At 42.9% G+C, this 13,475-nt stretch overlaps 1 protein-coding gene and 2 non-coding genes across 3 annotated transcripts; 1 reads left to right on the top strand and 2 right to left on the bottom strand.

Annotated features, from left to right (window-relative positions):
• The first annotated feature begins 3,761 nt into the window (after window positions 1–3,761).
• On the top strand, window positions 3,762–3,868 carry LOC141589082 (small nucleolar RNA R71). Its single transcript, XR_012520036.1, has one exon. It is a non-coding gene; the product is annotated as a small nucleolar RNA R71 (small nucleolar RNA).
• A 3,253-nt stretch (window positions 3,869–7,121) lies between these two features.
• Window positions 7,122–7,613, bottom strand: LOC141588095 (uncharacterized). Its single transcript, XM_074409550.1, has one exon. It carries the CDS (start codon window positions 7,611–7,613, stop codon window positions 7,122–7,124), a length of 492 nt encoding a protein of 163 aa, XP_074265651.1.
• Window positions 7,614–13,081: 5,468 nt separating this feature from the next.
• Window positions 13,082–13,187, bottom strand: LOC141588894 (small nucleolar RNA R71). Its single transcript, XR_012519860.1, has one exon. It is a non-coding gene; the product is annotated as a small nucleolar RNA R71 (small nucleolar RNA).
• Window positions 13,188–13,475: the final 288 nt, after the last annotated feature.

The raw sequence follows: 13,475 nt of genomic DNA on the forward strand, positions 1-13,475 counted from the left end.
ATCACCAAATTTCTTCCCGGAGATTGCCTCCCAAAGAGGCTCGGGGTCATACTTCCCATATTGCTTATGATATTTCTTTTCATCGCTAAGACCCAAAATTTCACCTAATTCCGAAAAGGTAATGCGTCTACTAGTGTTAGCTAGACGAAACTCAAGATTTTCCCTATTCTCAACTTTTGTCACTTTTAAAGAACTTAAGAATTCCAAGACAAGGGAGGGGTATGTTACTTCCTTTGTTTCAAACAATTTCTTCAAACCCATGGCATTGAAAAAGGCTTTTGTTTGTTCAAGAACACCCAATTTCTCCAAAGCATCTTTACATATGAATTTGGTGGATTGAATTGATTTCATAGCAAACTTGGCAAATGTTTTTCTATGGGTATCGGAAATAAAAGTTACCTCCAGATAATGCAAGAGTTGATCGATTACCGGAGTAGAAGGTGATGCTCCCATAGAAGTTTGTTGTTGTTGTTGTTGCACTTCCAAATTTGGTGTTGATACCACCATTGCCAAAGCTTTCTTTGTTTGGAGAGCTTTTTGCCTTTGAGAGAGAGCCTTTGCCTTTGGTGCCTTTGTTGCCTTTGTTCCACCCTTTGTCCTTGCCATTTGATGAACTAACCAAGAAAAGAATCAAAAATCTTCAATTTGTAGAATGCCCAAATCGATTGGAAGGTGAAAGGCTTTGCCTTTATGAAATCAAAAATCGACTCAAAGGTTGAAGAATTTGTTCTTGGTTTTGATTTTTATTGAAGATGGAGTGATTGATTTGTTGTTTGAAGGATGCTTTGATTTGATTTTGGTGGATTTTGTTGAGGGTTTTTGTTTTTGTGATTGAGAGGATGAGGGTTTTGATGTTTAGGGTAGTGTTTGTGAATGAATGAATGAATGAATGAAGGTGGGGTGGGTTATAAAGAAGTCGACAATTTCAAAACGCAGGGACAATCCGTGCGGATTGGGCGCAATCCGTCGGATTCTCGCAGCTTCAAAATTTTCAAAATCCCGCCTAGAGACGGGCGGATTCTGGGAATCCGCTCGGATTCTTTGTGATGGACGGGCGGATTTTGTGCGGGACGGACGGATTTCTACCCGAGAGATTTTTCTTTGTTTTCTTGACTTCAAGACAGGCGTCTTGTATAAAAGACGGACGGATTACGTGAGACGGGCGTCTTTCCAAATACGCTCGGATTCTTCAACGATCAAGAAATTTTCAATTTCAGATCAGCCCAGAGGCGTCTTCTCAGCAGGACGCTCGGATTTGCTGCAGACGGGCGGATTATCAGGAATCCGCTCGGATTCTGGTCCTTTGTACCCGGATTCACTTCATTCGTGCACAATGCATTTCCCTTTACCATTCTTTCATTCTTTTTCATTTATTGTGTTCTTCATTGTGGGGGCACTACTAAGGCATGAATAGCCTAGGCAATTGTCATCCCCACACTAAGGCAAAGCACTACACATCAATTGAAATCGTTAGTCCCTCCCTCACTTCTCTCTTACATGACAATTATTTTGATCAAAGTAAATAAAATCCAAAAATGACAAAAATGCAATACAAAAATTGAAATGTAAGTTAGGGAGTTAGAAATATTTACAAGTGGTGGTTTAGGGAGGACTCCACCAAACTCTCATTCTTGATGAGATGTCAAGGGGGCATGTTCAAGGTGTTGTTGATGTTGCTCAACACCTTGAAGAAGTAATCAAAAGCTTGTTCATTGTTATGGTAGAGGTCCTCAATAGACCGTGCCCCTTGTTGTTGATCATGATCGATGGCATGCCCAATGTAGGGATTAAAGATCCCTTCAAATTCGTCGTCCCAAAGACCACAAACTTCATTGAGTTGATCATTGAAAATCTCTTGCTTAGATGGAGACAACTCTCCCAATTTCTTCTCTTGGCCAATGAGGCCATCTTCTTCTTCCTTGGTTGATTTTGATGAGCTTTGCAAGCTCTCCTTGTCACAATTCACTTGCTCTTTGAATGGAGCATCTTCAACTTTCTTCCTCCATTGGAGTTCCGATTTCTTCCTTTCATCTTTCCGGCTATAATGATCAATCATGAAACATGGCTCATGTAAATGAGGAGCTCTCATGGTCTTGTCAAGATTAAAAGTTATGCTTTCATCTCCCACTTCTAGAGTGAGCTCTCCATGTTTCACATCAATCACCGCACCCGCGGTGTGTAGGAAAGGTCTTCCTAAGATGATTGGAATGTTGGAATCTTCCTCCATATCAACAATGACAAAGTCCACCGGGATGAAAAACTTCCCAATTCGCACGGGGACATCTTCCCATATCCCTAATGGTGTCTTCGTCGATCTATCGGCCATTTGAAGAGTGATATTGGTGCATTTAAGCTCTCCCATTCCCAACCTTTTACTTACCGAGTATGGCATGACACTCACACTAGCCCCTAGATCACATAAGGCTTTGTTGATCGTCGTGTCGCCAATGGTACACGGTATTGAGAAGCTTCCCGGATCCTTTAACTTTGGAGGTGAACTCCCTTGAAGTATTGCACTACTCACCTTAGTGAAGGCGATAGTCTCAAGTTTCCGGATCGACTTCTTCTTTGTGAGGATATCTTTCATGCACTTTGCATAGGCCGGTACGTGATTGATTAATTCCGTGAAAGGAATTGAGACTTCTAAGTTCTTCACAATCTCCATGAACTTTCCAAGTTGATCATCAAATTTGGGCTTGGCTTGACGACTTGGAAAAGGAAGTCTAATCACAATGGGCTCCTTTTCTTTGGCCTTGTCTTCATTTTTCTTTGAACTTTCTTCTTTTGATGATTCCCCTTCTTTGGGACCTTGCACAACAACTTCATTCTCACTAGCTTTCACAACTTCATCCTCAACTTGCTCCTTCGGTGCTTCATATCTTGTACCACTTCTCAAGTGAATGGCACTAACCGTTTCATGTCTAGGGGATTACTTTGAGGTGGTAATTGCCCCTTTTTGTCTTTGTGAGCTTGAAGATGCTAGTTGAGTCAATTGTGTTTCCAACATCTTGGTGTGAGCTAGAATGTTGTTGATGGTGGTGTCCTTTGCTTGGCTATCTTTTTGCATTTGAGTGAAAAATTCTTGTTGATTCTTTTGCATTTGGAGGACCGCTTTTTGGACATCAAAACCTTGGTCATTTTGGTGATTGTATGGATTTTGATTTTGGTAACCTTGGTTTTGATTGTAAAAGGGTCTTTGATTTTGATTTCTCATGGGTGGTGGAGTGTATGTTGTTTGAGGGTTTTGAACATTTTGGCTTTTGTATGAGAGATTTGGATGGAACTTGGTGTTTTCATTGTAAAAATTTGAATAAGGGGTACCACTTTTGTAAGCTTGGAAAGCATTAACTTGTTCGGTTGTTCCCCTACACTCACTTGGGTCATGACCCAAAGTTCCACAATTCTCACATATCCCACTTGGGATTGATGAGGATGCCGTCATGGCATTGACATGATGCTTTGATGATTTTGAGTTTTCCTCAAGTCTAGCCATAGCTTGTTGAAACTTCAAGTTGATTGTGTCAATGTGAGCACTAAGTTGAGCACCCAATTGAGTAACGGAGTCCACTTCATGCTTTCCTCCTCTAGTAGCCTTGCGAGGCCTACTATATTGTGAATTATGGACCGCCATTTCCTCAATCTTGTTCCATGTTTGATTGTCATCAACTTCGGTGAACATTCCATTTGATCCCATATTGAGAATGTTCCTTGAATCTTCATATAAACCATTCCAAAATTGTTGCACTAAAAACCATTCGCTAAGTCCATGGTGAGGACATGAGCGACAAATACCTTTGAACCGCTCCCAAGCTTCATACAAAGATTCTTCATCCCTTTGCTTAAAACCCGTAATTTGAGCTCTTAGCATGTTAGTCTTTTCCGGTGGGTAGAATTTTTGTAGAAAGCTAGAGCCAACTTCTTCCAAGAATCTATTCCAAGGGTGGCCTTATCAAGGCCCTTCAACCATTGCTTTGCGGTGCCGATTAACGAAAAAGGAAATAAGACCCATCTTATTTGGTCTTGAGTCACGCCCGTTTGAGAGATAGCATCACAATAATCGCAAAAGGTTTCCATATGAGAATGAGGGTCCTCACTAGGCATTCCCCCGAATTGGCTCCTCTCAACTAGTTGGATGAAGGCGGACTTGGCAATAAAATTACCGGTGAGATGTTGCGGTGTAGGAGTACCATTTGGTAGATTCTCCTCGGTGGGTATAGAGTGTGACGAGAATTTAGGCATTGTAGGTGGATTTTGTGTGGTATTGTTTAATGGGTTCTCTTCTCCTTCTATTGCGAAAGGATTGACAAACTCACTAGTGGGTTGAACAACTTCACCAACACCTCCCAAATTCCTCCTAACAAGTCTCCTATTATTCGTCAAGGTTCTTTCGATTTCACGGTCAAAAGGTAACAAATCTCTTTGTAACCTTCTAGACATGCAAAATATCAAACAACTCGAAAACAATTAGAACAAACCTTGAGGAGTTTTTACTTCCCCAAGGTGAAAAAGACACAACTAATAACAATAAAATAAATCTTAAATCAATTAAACACCGTCCCCGGCAACGGCGCCATTTTTGATCGAGGCCATTTCGTGTTCACAATTAAGCATATGTGGTCGTTGGTCAATGGTCGATACAAAACACAATTTATACTTCACAAACAACTCTACAATTAGTAAAGAGGCAAGTAAAGGTCGGATCCCAAGGGACGGGTATTGAAATGAGAATTCTATTGTAACTAGTAGTGTCTAGGGGTGTCACAAATTGGGTTGATGTAGAAGGTTACTAAACTAAAATAGCAATGAAAATAAACTAGCAAGATGAATAAAATAAGGGGTGTAAACAATTGATTAAAGGCACTAGGGTGTTATGGGTTCATAGGGGATTCATGGGATATGATTATACAAACATGTTCTCAAATTATAAGCAAGCAATTATTGTTGTGATGGATTGAGTTGGGTTATATCTTACAATCCTAGGAAAGTTTGGGTCCCGGAGCCGAATCGATTAGATTGTACAACACCTACAAGTCGACTTAATCTTTCCTACTCAACACATACATGGTCTAACAAGACTCGAGTTGGGTTATGTCTTACAAGTCAAGTTGAAAGGATAGAAGATGATAGTAAATGCAAGGATTCATAGGCTTAGCATTTCATCAAATATAACATGTGCATGTATTAAGATTAAAACAAGCAAGCAAATAAGATATGAAAGCATATTGATTTAAGCATGAATCATCCCCCATGTTGGTTTCCCCTAATCACCCATTAAACCCTAGCTAAGAGACTACTCACTCATTATCATGTTGATCATGCTAGAAAGGTTGTCAATCATACTAACATAATGAAACATGATGAATAAATGAAAGTAATTAACAATAATTAAAAAGGGATTAAGAGATTATACCTACTAATGATTCCAATAATAAAGCAAGAATAATAGAAGTACTTGAATCCTAGATTGAGAGGTTGTCAATCTCCCAATAATAACCCAAATAATCTTCAATTACCCAAAATAAAGGAAGAACAAGAGAGAGATTAAAGAACTAAAACTTGGATTAAAACTTGATTAATACTTGATTACAATATTGAAGAGAGATTTGATTGATATTAACTACTCTAATTATTGATAAGAAGAACATGCTCCTCTAATTAGACTAATGGGGTATTTATAGTGAAAATTAGGGAGGATGCATTAGGGTTAACTAAGGGCTAAACTAGTAATTACACTTTTTAAGTTGAGCAAGGAGAATCCGGTATTTTCTGAGAGAAGGGCTTCTCTTTTCGTAGCTTGAAGAATGAAAATCGTCTTTGCATCTTGAAATCCGTGCGGATTGGAGTCGGGACGGCCGGATCTGGGCTGAGGAATCCGAGCGGATTCGAGAGAGGGACGCTCGGATTGTGCTGGGGGAATCCGAGCGGATTCCAAGGTGGGACGCTCGGATTGGGCTGGACGGACGGGCGGATTTGGTACAATCCGTTCGGATTGTAGTTCAGCGTCAATTCTTCTTCTTTTCTTCCCTTTTCTTTATAAATTCCTTGGGGATTTCCTCGGGGACTTAAGGATCCTTTTCTCAACATTGCTCTTCTACTATGATATGTACAAAGGCCTTCTAGTCTTGTCTCTTCTTGATGCTTGGTCATTGAATACAATCAATTTAGCCTCGTTTTGCCATGAAAATGCAAGATTCTTACTCCTTTCCTACCAAGGGATCAAAATCTCAAAGAATATGCAAAACAAAGAACTAAAGATACGAAATGACCCAAATAGGCACTAAAAGCATGGAAACAATGGTAATTCGGGGGCTAAATATGCGCCAATTATGGTCACATCATCCACTTGGAGAAATAATCTGTCATTGCTAGCATCCATATTCTGTTTCCTGTGGCTCTAGGCAGGGGACCCACTATATCCATTCCCCATGTCATGAATGGCCAAGGAGAAATGATGGGGTGCAAGGGCTCTATTGCCTGATGGATCATTGGCGCTGAGCACTGGCAAGCATCACACTTGCGGGCGTATTCTGTTGAGTCTGCCCTCACTGTTGGCCAGAAGTAGCCTTGCCTGAGAGCTTTGTTTGACAGACTCCTGCCCCCTGCATGGTTTCCACATTCGCCACTGTGGAGGGCATGCAACACAGTCCGTGCTTCTTGCTTATCCAGGCACCGTAAGTAGGGTCCTGCCAATGATTTTCTAAAAAGTACATCATCAATCAGTATGAATCTGGAGGCTTTCATTTTGAAACCTCTTATTTCCTTCTTGTCATCTGGCAGCTTGCTGTGCCGCAACCAATCTAGGTAGGGTGTCCGCCAGTCCCAGTCATCTGACTGGTCAGCTGGCTGATCATCTGGTTGGCCAGCTGTCTGGTTGGCTAGCCGGTCGTTTGGCTGGGCAGCTGCCTAGCCATCTGTGGTTGTCTGAACTGTCACCTTATTTTGCTGGTCCTCCAGTTCTCCTCGTCCACCTCTTCTAATTTTTGGATAGAGGGTTCCAACATGTGCGCGATGGGGATATTGGACAGCTCGGTTGGCTTGAAGGTTGCCCCCAGAGTTGCTAAGGCATATGCTTCTATATTTTGGTCTCTGGGAATCTGCTTAAGCTTGCAATATTTGAATTTCTATTTCAGCTCCTTTGCTATCTTTAAGTAAGCGATCATCTTTGAGTCCCTGGCTATAAATTCATTGTTCACATGGTTAACTATTAGCAAATAGCCACTGAATATTTGTAGGTTCCTGACTCCCAACTCCAGAGCTAGCTGCATTCCTAGTATTAAGGCTTCGTATTCTATTTCATTATTGGTAGCCTTAAACTCGCATCTTATGGCTTGTGCTATCAGGCCCCCCTGCGGTGAACGCAGGATTAGTCCTACGCCTGCCCCCCATTGGTTGGAGGCTCCATCGATGTGCATCTGCCAGACTTCTGCCTCCTTGTTTCCTTTGAGGATTAAGATCTCTTCGTCTGCCAGATTTTGGATAGTTGGGCTGAAGTCTGACATAAAGTCTGCCAGTGCCTGTGACTTTATTGCTGTTCTCGGATCATACCCGATATCGTATCCACTAAGATGTACGGACCACTCTGACATTCTGCCTGGCAGCTCAGGCTTCCTCATTATGTATTTCAATGGGTAATTGGTTACAACATGTATGATGTGGGACTCAAAGTAGGGGCGCAGTTTGTAAGATGCAACTACTAGTGCTAGTACTAACTTTTCGAGAGATGTGTACCTTGTCTCTGCTGGCAGCAGAGACTTGCTTACGTAGTAGACTGGCTTTTGCTCCTTATCCTGTTCTCTGTCTAGAACTGCGCTTACTGCTACCTCTATGACAATTAAGTAAAGGAACAATGGTTCTCCTGGCTCCAGTTTTGATAGTAACGGTGGGCTGCTGAGGTAGTGTTTCAGCTCCCTGAATGCCTGCTCGTGGTCTGTAGTCCACTCCAACTTCTGGCTCTTCCTCAGTAAATCGTAGAATAGTCTGCATTTGTCCGAGGATCTTGAGATGAACCTGCTCAAAGCTTCTACCTTGCCAGCTAGCCTCTGCACGCCCTTTTGCTTTTCTGGTGACTCCAACTGTAATACGGCCTTAATCTGCTCGATGCTGGCTTCTATCCCTCTCTGGGTTACAATGTGACCTAATAACTTGCCGGAGGATACTCCAAAGGTGCGCTTGGACGGGTTTAGCTTGATTTTCTATTATCTGAAGGTATTGAATGTTTCTGCCAGATGCTGCATGTGATCTGTAGCTTTTTCTGATTTCACCGCCATATCATCGATATATACCTCCATGGTTCTTCCTATCTGTTCTTTGAACATACGGTTGACCAGCCTTTGATATGTGGACCCTGCGTTCTTCAGGACGAATGGCATGATATTGTAACAATATATTCCCTCTCTCAGACATGAATGCTGTCTTTTCTTGATCTGCAGGCTCCATCTTGATTTGATTGTAACCACTCCAAGCGTCTAGGAATGTTAACATTTCATGTCCAGCTGTTGCGTCCACCATTGCGTCAATGTGTGGTAACGGGAAAGGATCCTTGGGACATGCCTTGTTGAGGTCAGTCAAATCCATGCATACTCTCCATTTTCCATTCTTATTGGGTACTACCACCACATTTGACAACCATTCTGGGTACTTCACCTCCCGTATCTTGTTTGCTGCTAGCAGGCTATCTACCTCTGGTTGATTACCTTATTTCTCTTAGCCGCGAACTTTCTTCGTCTCTGCTGGATGGGCTTGCATTTGGGTGGAGTTGCAGGTTTTGTGGAGCCTACCTTATCGTGCTACTTGCCCCCACGTGGTAATAGGTGGCTCAAGTCTCCCTGCTCATATAGGCGTTTGATCTCCCTGCGTAGTGTGTAGCAATCCTCTGTGTTATGTCCGATGTCACGATGGAACTCGCACTTCTTCTTGCTGTCCTTTCGCCATGCCTGTTCCTCTACTGGTGGCCTGGGCCATCTTACCCTGTCTCCCATCTCTCTGGGTGCTTTTAGGATTCCTCCGACGCCAGTTGTGAATCCATACTCTGCCAGTGTAGGGAGCTGCTGATTTTCTTCTTTGTTGTCTACTCTGTTGACTCCCCTACCGTATGGCATGTACCTTTCGTCCTTCTTGCTAGTGGGCTACTTTCTACTTGACTTTTCCATGGCCGACGTGCTGGATATGCTTGGTGTACTTGGTATGCTGGCTCTGGCTATGATATCTTCTTCTAATCTTATCGCAGCCGCTGCCTTTTCTTGTACTGCCTCAAAATTATGACAAGGGTGCATAGTTAGCTGCTTGTACAGGTCAGATTCATGATGGACGCCCCTCCTGATGGCTTCCACAGCTGTCGACACGTCACACTCCCTTACTGCCACCTTCTCATGGTTGAATCTGGTGTTGTACTATCCAATGGTCTCTCCAGCTCCCTGAATAATTATGTACAAGTCTCCTGCATGCTTCTATGGCTTCCGGCTGCTTTCAAATTGCTGGGTGAATGCGTTTACCAAGTCGGCAAACGTGGATATTGACCTGTTAGGCAAGCTTACGAACCATCGGAGTGCTGGCTCCGACAGTGTGGGTCCACACCCCTTACACATACAGACTTCTTTTACTTGTCCTACAGCCATTACTGTCATCATTTTCTGCTTGTACTGGCTCATGTGGTCAAAGGGATCTGTAGTGCCATCAAAGAGAGTCATGTTTGGATTTGTGAATCCCTTTGGCATGGCAACGATGCATATGGCATCCACGAATGGCGAGTTAACATAACTATCCGACGCTGCCTTCTCAAGTGGAGGTGGCAATCCTGGGGCCCTACTCAGCATCTCCCTTAGCTCCAGGTACTGCCGGCTGGTCAGGCTTCCTGAGTCCGAGGTCCGCCTATCTGCTACCTGCTGACTTGGTGTGCTGCTTTCGGGCCCGAACTCTTGAAGGTTCTGATGCGGCGTGGTAGCAAATGGTGTTGAAGTAATAGGTGTTCCTTGATGCCAGGTCACCTGCGGGCTACCTGCGGATCCTACACCAGGTGTTTGGTTAGTTACCATGAAATTATCAACCGAGAGGTTACCTGGTTGTGCTTCCACGCGGCTGGCTGGCTGCCAGCTCTCTGGTGTGAGATATCCTAACCCTTGTAGGGTTATTCTTTCTCCAGCTGATAATGCTGTCAGGTCTAGTCTTGTTACCAGCTAGGCTGGTATCTGTCGAAGCTGACTCCTGCTGCCTGATGCCCCCTGGGTATGATCCACTATTGGGGCCCGATCTTCGTTCCCCGTCTTTGGGTGTGTCTTTGGATCTGTTCTTTGCTTGAAGAAAGTCTATCTGCGCCCAGAGTTCCCTGTCCCTTCTCTTTGCTTCAGCTTTTGCCTTTCTCTGGTTTTCTCGCATATCTTCCATGACCTTTTGAAGGTTCTCTATACCACTAAGCAGGACTTGCGTTGGAGTGGGTTGTGGAGTAAGGCCTGAACTTGCTGTGCCCTTGTCTGACCTAGGCTGGGCCGTTACAGCATGAGTCTAAGGAGGTAGGGTGACTTTTGTCACGGATGTGGTTCTTGGGGTGTGTCCGGGAGCCTGCGTTTGTGCCGCTGATACTGGATTTTGAACTGGATTGGGTGGTATCGATGGCTGACCGCTCCCTGACATGGGTGCTGATGCTTGTTTGTGCATTAGATATCTGAGTTAATCAACGATTGACGACCACAATGCCCCACGGTGGGCGCCAAACTGTTTTGGTAATTTTTACCGGGTTTTAGGTTATGCGAGGTCAATGCGGTCTTACTCGTTGCGTATTGGTTGTATGGTCGTGTTTAGTGCTAATAAAAGAATTAAGTACATAAGTAAAGATTGACACGTGAGATTTGGTGACGCGGAAAACCCAATGTGGGAAACAACCGCGGGAAGGGACGGTGATACGTGCATTTTGTATAGTCTTTTTAGCCTATTTTAGCACATATTTCTATGTACTTTCGTACTGTTTATATTGCATTTTGCCCCCTGAATTGGCTACTTTGGTTCGTTTTGTCTGTTTTGTAGAAATGAACGCGAAAGTAGTGGAATCGTACCATTTTCGTCCTTTTTTCATGCATTTTGAGGAAACGGGATTTTCCAGAGTGAGATCTTGCATTGGGATGAATGAAGGAACGGTCGACGAGGCAGTCGGTCACGAGTTTGAGCTGATTTGAAGGAAGAATACTCGATCGAGCTATCTTATCACTCGATCGAGTGGTTTATATAGCTGGAGTTGGTCGATCGAGTAATATTTTACTCGATCAAGAAGTGCTGGAAATTGAGGTTGCTCGATCGACTAACAATTCTACTAGATCGAGTAGATTATCTGGAGGAATGCTCGATCGAGTGGTTTCAAACTACTCGATCGAGTGGTTTTGGCTGGCGTGGGCTTTAATTAGCCCGTGAACTTGTTTTAGTTATTGGACTTAGTAGTTTTTCTATTTAAGCACACGTTAACTAGGTCATTAGGGGCTATTCTATTCATTATCTAAGTTTTATCTATCATTCATCATTCACAGTAAAGACTGCGTTACTTTTTCTTCTTCACTGTAACTTTGTTTTCGGGGTTATTTAGCTCGGATTTGTTTGTTCTTTACGCCGGATTCTTGCGATTGTAATCTCTTTCTCCCTTTTTAATATTAATCTTTCATTTGTTCATCTTAATTGCTTGTTTTGCTCCTTCTTAATTTCTGCCCTAATCTTTGTTTATGCATTTTAATTATTGTTTCACTATGTTTATTATTAGTTATTTCAATATTGTTATTATTAACAACATTAGCGATATGAGTAGCTAAATCTTTTCATGTTAGGATTAGGGAATCTACGGTAGAAATGTGACGATGTAGTAAATAGGTTAGATGAATTAATTGTGAGATTATGTCCCCATAGCAATATAACTGTATTTACCGACTTAGTTGAGTGCACGCTTCTGAGTCACCTTTTTAATCTGGTTAAATTTAATCCTGGATCGGAAGATTGGACTAAATAGACCTGCTATGAACAGTAGACTACCCTGACGAGGACAGAAGTTAAGTTAGTGGTAATTTAGGATAGAAAGTGGACCGGAAGGACCTTTCCATATCCGTCTCGCAGTAATTTATCTAAGTTGTTTACAGTTGAGTCACTGGACTACCGTAGTGAACCGAAATCCTGACATGTCCCCTCTCTATTGATAGTTTAATTCTATTTTTCTGCCTTAACTGCTCTTTATTTATTTCTCTTCCTTTAAACATTTTTAGTTTAGAAATTAAATTACAACCCCCCCCCCCCCCATTTGTGACCAAATAGACGGACTCTTACAGATATCTTGCCTCCCTGAGGAGATCGACCTGACTTCCCTAGCTACATAGTTAGTTTAGTTAGTTATTTTTGATAGGTATACGACAACCCTGTCAAATTTTGGCGCCGTTGCCGGGGAGGCAATTGCCCTATCTGTCTTTGTTTCGTTTATTTATCCGTCTCAGGGAATTTTTATTCCTTGAGGCAGTTCTTATTCATTTTATTTCAGTGTTGTGTATGCCCAGGTCACACAGGTTTGAGTTAGTTTCAGCTGATTCTGAGTCAGAGAGACTGTTCAGGCATAGACTCCGTCTGCAAAGAGAATCACGAATGGAAGACTTGAGTACTTTCGAACCAGAGCTTCAGCATTTCCTTTTTAGAGAAAACCCATCTTTTGAAGAAGATACTTCCAGTTTTGTAAGCCAACCAGTAAAGATGCCGAACATTGCTAGTCACTCGGAGCCTAAAGCATCATTAATTCCAAAGGGTTTCAATCTCCAGATTGAGGATGGAAATATATTTGACATCCAACCTTCCTATATCAATCTGGTGGAGAGAAATCTCTTTAGAGGTGTGGCAGGTGAAGACCCGAGGAAGCATATGGAGGTCTTTACGGACTACTGTTCTACTATCCCCGCCACAAAGGGGGTAACTCAAGACAAGATTAAGGAGCTTCTGTTTCCTTTTTCTTTGACTGACTCAGCCAGGGAGTGGCTGACTGATTTGGACCGCACGGCCGCGGGGGTCACCGACTAGGAGACCCTTGCTTTTGCTTTTTATAAGAGATATTTCCCTCCGCAGCACACTAATCAGCTGAAGGCCAAGATCACAAGTTTCAAACAAGCACTCGATGAAACTTTCTATGAAGCATGGTGCCGTTTCAAGTGGTTGGTGAGGTCTATTCCTCACCATGGTTTTGATCCGTGGTTCCTATCCAATCAGTTCTACAATGGACTATACGATGATCACAGAGCCATACTTGATGCATCATCCAACGGAAGATTTCAAAAGAACACCGACGATGATAAGGGATGGGCTCTTATTGAAGAGATGGCGACCCACTGTGCTGAGTATGGGAACCCGAGGGATGGTATTAGAACAGTTCATGTAGTCGATAAGCAAGTTGTGGCTCAGCTGGAAGCCATGAATGCTAGGTTTGATAAGTTGGAGTTACATTCTGCTGGGGAGCCTCAGACGGTCCATTT

Source organism: Silene latifolia, chromosome 6 (assembly GCF_048544455.1).
Source record: "Silene latifolia isolate original U9 population chromosome 6, ASM4854445v1, whole genome shotgun sequence".
NCBI lineage: Eukaryota > Viridiplantae > Streptophyta > Magnoliopsida > Caryophyllales > Caryophyllaceae > Silene > Silene latifolia.